A 7546-nucleotide genomic window follows, 5' to 3' on the forward strand; every position below is an offset into this window, starting at 1 on the left:
TAGGATTGCATTTACTTGGATATGGATCCGATTTTTGAACATTCGGGGATCTTCAAAGGTTTCGTGAATTATCTGAACATCTCTGGGAAAATCTTCCATTTTAGAAGGACGATAAGAGACAACTTTATCAAGTATATTATAACTACATCTGTGGTAGGTTTCGTTCTTTCTCAATGGGTCTTTATAAATGTGCCGGGCACACTGCTGCATTAATTAGTTCACTAATTGTGGCCACATGGTATACAGTGGTTTACTCCATTAAAGGTATGCATAAGGGTCTATGCCTCCCATTAATAACAAAATGTATATTGTCCAAGGAAGATTAAACGAAGCTACTTTCAATGTGAGTATGATTTTCGTGAATATCAAGTATGTAATATCAATCCATGGTGTCTTTCCATTGGTCCATGTCAGGACGCAGAAAAATGGGTGTAAACAATATTGATACATTGGCCATGCTTAGAAATACATCACTGATACTTGTGAAGGGACTTCAGATACTATCGGTGTTATTGGTTTCACTACCAGTATTAATGGTATCGCTGAGTTGGAGATACAGATAATATTGGGAATATTTCAATAATATCCGGGATACTTCCAACAATGCATGTGACGTTCCAACTAGTACAAACACCAATAAGCAAAGCCGCAGCAGTGACCGTGTTTATTTGGCCATAAACAAACCAAAAAAAGAAAAAGAAAAAAGGGTGCCCAGCTTAATGAGGCTGGTGGAGGAGCCTCTCATAGGAGTATCATAGATCGCTCCTCACATGTTCGTGCTAATGCTCACAGGAGCAAGCATGCTACGTTGCCTATTTTGGGTCGCTTGATTCCTCTTTTGTTCTGTTACCATTGATAATAAACTTCAATGGTTTTGTTTCCACGGCAATGTCGACTGTAAGTTAGCATGGTATGTGGATTTCCACATCTTGTTTCATGTCTTTTGGTCTCATCGCTCCAGCCAGGCTCTTTAGACATGCGAAAACGGATTTTTCACCATGAGATTAAAGTTAAGTGATAGCAACCTTGGGTTTTAACATATGCAATTTTTGAGCTTTCTCCATTAACTGCATAGACGGTATATTCATCTTGTTTACGGGCAGATAATTATAAAACCATAGCTTCTGCGCATAAGACACACCAAATCCTTGACTTTTAATGCTTTAGTTTCTATATATGCCAATTTAATAGCGAAAACACACGCATTAGAAGTTGGAATAGCAGTAGTAAGTCATGGGCAAATGGACATGGGAGAAAAACACTCGAATACTTATATAAAAATGGAACGGAAGGAGGGGAAAATTGGATTAACATATCAAGATGCCGTCGATGCTCAAATGAAACAACTCCACAGAAAAAGATTTTTTTTTTTTTTTAAAAAAAAGCAGGTTTGAGTGGCCCCCAAGCCACGCATGATTTGCATTCTTCCGTGACGCATAAAAACAAGCAAAAGGGAAGCAGTAGCTATCTTACGGTTGCCAGCCTTCTCCTATAAGAGATATGCTCCATTAGCATTGTGAAGCAGAGAAACAACTCAACTCAGCCAAGCTTGGTAGATAAAGCATGGCAGGACACACCCCAGTGTTGCCACTACTGTTTTTCGTGCTGGTTTTTGCATTTGTTTGGAAATCACATGCGGGAGGGATCACTATCTATTGGGGTCAGAATGGGAATGAGGGCACCTTAGCAGAGACGTGGGAAGGGCAACTATGCATTTGTGAACATAGCTTTTCTCCCCACATTCGGCAATGGTCAGACTCCAATGATCAACCTTGCAGGCCATTGTGACCCATATTCCAACGGCTGTACTAGCTTGAGCAATGACATTAGAGCTTGCCAGAGGCAGGGCATTAATGTGATGCTTTCAATCGGAGGCTGTGCAGGGAGCTACTACCTGGTCTCCTCTGAGGATGCCAGGCAAGTAGCAAGGTACCTGTGGAATAACTTCCTCCGGGGGGGGGGGGGGGGGGATTCTTCTTCCCGCTGGCTTGGTGATGCCATCTTGGATGGCATCGACTTCGACATTGAAGGCAGCACAAACCAACACTGGGATGAGCTTGCCAGGTATCTCTCAGGGTATAGCAAGCAGGGAAAGAAGGTGTACCTAACAGCAGCCCCACAATGCACGTTCCCTGATGCATGGGTTGGTGGGGCCCTCAAGACAGGCCTCTTCGACTATGTGTGGGTCCAGTTCTATAACAACCCTCCTTGCCAGTACACCACAGGGAATGTTGGCAACCTCCAAGATGCATGGAAGCAATGGACGTCGGCAATCCCCACCACCAAGATCTTCCTAGGGCTACCGGCTGCACCCCAGGCGGCTGGTAGCGGCTTCATCCCCCGGGATGCACTCACTTCTCAAGTCCTCCCAGCCATTAAAGGATCTAGCAAGTATGGTGGGGTCATGCTGTGGTCCAAGTACTATGATGATCTCACAGGATACAGTTCCTCCATCAAGAGCCATGTCTAATGTACATGTACTCTTACATGGCTTCATGAACATAACTTCCATGCTTCCCATGCTATGTACTCTTTCATCATGAAATCATATATAGATGAAAATAATTAATCCATGGCTCACCTGATGAACAGTCCAGATCTTTCTTACGTGCTACAAGTGTATAGCATAAAACTGTGGTCAACTGCAATTGAAAACTTCAAGTCTGTGTGTGGAAAGCCAGTCCACGCAGTATAAAAGTCAGTTAATTAACTGAGTTTCGGGTCGACTCAGTGAAGGTCTGAGTAGGGTTGGCAACTGCCCGGGTTTGGACTAGTCCTGGCCCACCTGATAGTATATGTCCCAAGGGCCAAGCTCATCATGGCCTAGAGCCCAGCCCAAAATTTGATCAAATCCCTATTCCCTGTATGAACGGTCTCGTAATCCATCAGTTGAACAAGTGGGCCACACATGTAGAAAGAAATAGATATTTAGAAAAATGAAACCAATTGTCTAGATGCAAGACGCATGCTTTGAATATAGTATTTTTGTAGAATGGAAGCATGTACATACGAGCTCTGGCCAAGCGGGATCCAGCTAAAATGACCTGAGTCCAAGAGCAGATTGATCATGCCAGGCCTGGTTCAGAGTCTACTGGATGAGTTTTAGAACCAGGAATATAAGGTGGCAACTGGGTTGGCTAGACCTAGCCCGGTTAGATGACATGGTGACATGGCTGATAAGTGATAATCAGTATAGCCAACTTAGCAGTAGCCACATGTGGAAGCTCTCAAAGAAAGTTGCCAGCGGTCCACAGTCAGCATTCGCGTATTTTCTTGCATGATTATTGGACCAGACCACATTCGCGGTGGACCCCATCCATTGCAGAGCTCAGATGCTCCACACATGCAGACCTTGTTGATGACCCAGTCCTTATTCAGGTTGGTCACCTCATAAGGTGGCCACAAATCCATAAACAATGGACGGTTTCAGAAAAGTTGCCAACGGTCTGCAATGAGCAGCTGTGTATTTGCCTACCTGATGAGTGGGCTGGTCTGATTTTTGGGCCAGGCCATCTACGTTGTGGACCCCACCATATGCACCGCTCGGGCATCACAGATGCACATCAGATTGGAATGTCATGTGGGCATAGCAGAACTCATCATTGCAGACTGTATATTCCCAACTCACTTTGTAACACCGGAGGAACGAAGTAGTGTCCGTGCATCAGCTTCCCATCCAACCATAGCTGCAGCTGGGGCATGAAACATACCAACAGCATGCCCTTTCGGTCCAATCAATCACCATTTGAATGGTCCATGGGAATTTGTGGACATGATCAATGGTAGGGGACTGAATAAAATCCAAGCTCCATGGAAGAAATGATCATCTGTCATCTGTGGGCCCCATTTATCTTGACGAATTGAACCTAGTCAATTGTCAGAAAATGGAGGCATCACCAGTAATCTTGGCAAGAACAGGAACCCTCTTTGAAATGGTGGAAACGATGCTTGTCTCTGACGATGATCTCTCTACATGCAACGATGGAGATGAACTTAATTGCCAAATGGCAATCGCTACACATCCGGAGGTTCTTAACGATCCTGATCAAGGTCCCACCGCCAGTGTTCATCAGGCCAAATGCTATTGCCAGCTTCTCGCTGTGGAATCTGAGTGCGAATTCTCTCTCCTCTTCCTCCAAATCATGCATCACAGACTCTGTTTCAGGGACGTATCCCGCTTCTCTCATCCTCGAAACCAACTCCTCCAGGTAACCGTAGATCTCTTCCGTTTGCGGATGTGATATATCACCCATGCGAAACATATGGGCCACATGATCAATCTCTATCAAGCTGTACCCAACTTGCTTCTTCAATCCTTTGCGTATCATCATGTTTCTAACCATTTCGACCTGATCCATCCTACCGGCCAATGCAAATATGTTTGAAAGCAACACATAATGGCCAGGATTCTCAGGCTCTATCGATTGAAGACGTTCAGCGACTTCCACTCCAAGATCGAAATCCTTATGCATCTTGCATGCCCCAAGCATTGCAGTCCATACAGCCGCTGCTGGCTCTCCACATATCGATTTTCTGATGAATTGAATTGCTTCATCGAGAAATCCAGCACGGCCAAACATATCGACCATGCAAACATGATGCTCCACTCTCGGCAGCAACCCATAGTCTTGCTCCATACATGCAAATGCCTCGCACCCTTCCCTCACCAGTCCTGCATGGGCACACGCAGATAGGACTGCGACGAATGTGATGTCATTCGGCCGCGGTCCAGCAGCTCTCATCCGATGAAAGAGCTCAACAGCTTCATCTCCAAAGCCATGCATTCCATATCCAGAAATCATGGCCGTCCAAGCGATGACATTCCTCTCAATCATTCCATCAAAAGTCTCTCGCGCTTTGGACACGTTCCCACATCTAGAATACATGTTTATCAAAGAAGTACCTAGAATTACATTAACATCCAAACCATGATCAACGATATAATCATTCACCCATTGGCCTAAACTAAGGTGACCCAAGTGAGAACAAGCAGATAGCAGGCTCACCAGCGTGGCCGAATCGGGTTTGATCCCCGCATCCCGCATCTGATAAAACAGCTCCACAGCTTCCTTACCAAGCCCGTTTTGCTCGTAACCTGAAATCATTGCATTCCAAGCTACGATCGTCCTTTCAGGCATTCTATCGAACACCTTCCGTGCAGTCCCCAAATCACCGGATTTTGCATATAAAGAAATGAAAGCGGCTTGAACGAAGCAATCTGAGTCGAACCCACAAGCCAACGAGTGCGAATGCACGACCCTGCCAATTTCCAGAGCCGACAGGTCGGCGCACGCCTTGACGACGGACGTGAACGTGAAATTAGAAGGACCGAGCTGGGTGAGGAGCATGCGTTGGTAGAAGAAGATGGCGTCCGAGGAGAAGCCTGATTTGGAAGAGGCTTTGATGAGGGAATTGAAAAGGAACGAGTCGGGATTCGGGACGGAGAAAAGGAGGAGGCGAGAGTAGCCGATGGAGCCGGCAGTGCAGGTTAGGGCGAGGAGTTTGGTAATGAGGGCCCGGCTACGGTGGAGGCCGGATACGATCATGCGGGCGTGGACTTGCTTGAGGGGACGGAGGTGGGGCCCAGCTTGTAAGAGAGCTTGGTAGGTTGGGGAATGTGAAGAAGAAGAGAAACAGATTGTTCGGTGTGCTTCAGGCACTTCCATTGAAAGAAGTCCATCAAGGAGGGAGAATTTTGGTTCTTTTCAAATCTAAGAGGAATTTACGACTATGGACCCCACCTTTTATCCAGTGATTTTTATGGAACGAACCGAACTTAACATACCAACTTAGACCTGCACGTGCGAAGACCCAATTTGAGGACGAAAATACCCCTCCTTTTTCACTGTGTTGCTTTCAATGCCATTTCTTTCACCCCCTTTCCTCACTCCGTTTCTAGTAAAGAAAGACAAAAAATCCATTTTCTGAGGGCCCCTTCCTTATCAGCATTTTGTCTTCTTCTAAAAATAGTCGGTCCAATGAAGAAAGCACGCACTATATGTATATTTTAAACTCAGTTGAGCCGACATTGAAGTATGTAGTATATCCACGCCGTCCATCCGTTTTTCCATCTAATTTAAGGGGTTGAGCCCCAAATTGAAGCATATCAAAAGATCAAGTGGATCATACCACGAGAAACGGTGGGGATAATGATTTCCACCGTTGAAACCATAGTTGGCTCAACAGTGATGTTTGTTTGTTATCAAACCTGTTCATAAGATCATACAGACATGGATTAATAGAAAACACAATTATAAGCTTGATCCAAAACTTCTGTGGCCCGAAGAAATGATCAACAGTAGAAATTCAATTCAAAATTTGCATGTGGTGTGGTTCATTTGAACATTGGACACGTTTAGATTTTTGGGCTCAAGCCATGAAATTATCTATTAAGTTTGCCCCGATGATTTTCTAGTTTGCCCCGTTGATTTTCTAGTTTGCCCCGCTGAATTTCATGTTTGCCCCGCTGAAATTCAAGTTTCCCCCACTCAAATTCATGTTTGCCCCGCTGAATTTCATGTTTCCCCCGCTGAATTTCATGATTTTTTCCGCTGAATTTCATGTTTGCCCCGCTCAATTTCATGTTTGCCCCACTGAGTTTATAGGCTCTCTCCCTTAATTTCTAGCTTGCCTCGCTGAATTTTCATCCTTCTCTCGCTCCATTTATAGTTTGCCTCGCTCAATTTTCATGATTGCCTCGTTCAATTTCTAGCTTGCCTCGCTCAATTTTCATGCTTGCATTGCTCAATTTTCATGCTTGCCTCACGCAATTCCATGATAGATAGTGTCGTTGAATTTAGCGAGCATCATATGAAGTCATTCGCATCTTTGAAGCCCTGATCCATATAATCTTACTCTCTCTAGTTGTTTATTTAAAAAATTAACGCATTGCATACTCTTTATTTCCTGAAGTTCTTTATCATTCTCATCTATTATGGAATGTGAGTACTCGGTCCTCTATTATTTAATCGAGTTGTGTATTATGGCAAGTTTACACGTATAGTTTTCAGTTTGCCCCGCTCAATTTCGCATTTGCCCTGCTCAAATTTCAATTTGCCCTGCTGATTTTCTAGTTTGCCCCGCTAAATTTCTAGTTTGCCCCGCTCAATTTCAAGCTTGCCCCGCTCAATTTCTAGTTTGCCCTGCTCAATATCCAGTTTGCTCGGCTCAAATTTCAGTTTGCCCTGCTCAATATCCAGTTTGCCCCGCTCAAATTTCAGTTTACCCTGCTCAATTTCATGTTTGCCCCGCTCAATTTGCAGTTTGCCCCACTGATTTTCTAGTTTCCCCCACTGAATTTCCAGTTTGCCTAGCTAAATTTCATGTTTGCCCCGCTAAATTTCATGTTTGCCCCACTCGATTTCATGCTTGCCCCACTCAAACTGAGATGTTCATTTGGGGAGATTTCCCTTCATGTATTATTCGGAGATTCCGATCTCTTAGAATTGTAGCTTTCATATTATCAGCGAGACAAGCTCAAAATTCAGCGAGGAAAGCTAGGAATTGAGTGAGGGAACCTACTAATTGAGCGAGGCAACCTAGGAAT

At 44.6% G+C, this 7546-nt stretch overlaps 1 protein-coding gene and 1 pseudogene across 1 annotated transcript; one reads left to right on the forward strand and one right to left on the reverse strand.

Annotated features, from left to right (window-relative positions):
* Positions 1-1481: 1481 nt before the first annotated feature.
* Positions 1482-2524, forward strand: LOC131241152 (acidic endochitinase-like; annotated as a pseudogene).
* Positions 2525-2911: 387 nt separating this feature from the next.
* On the reverse strand, positions 2912-5721 carry LOC131241151 (pentatricopeptide repeat-containing protein At2g33760). The gene has a single exon (XM_058239847.1). The coding sequence runs from the start codon at positions 5664-5666 to the stop codon at positions 3894-3896; it is 1773 nt and encodes a 590-aa protein (XP_058095830.1). The 5' UTR covers positions 5667-5721; the 3' UTR covers positions 2912-3893.
* Between the last annotated feature and the right edge of the window lie 1825 nt (positions 5722-7546).

The sequence above is a fragment of the Magnolia sinica genome, chromosome 3 (genome assembly GCF_029962835.1).
Source record: "Magnolia sinica isolate HGM2019 chromosome 3, MsV1, whole genome shotgun sequence".
Taxonomy (NCBI): Eukaryota; Viridiplantae; Streptophyta; class Magnoliopsida; order Magnoliales; family Magnoliaceae; genus Magnolia; species Magnolia sinica.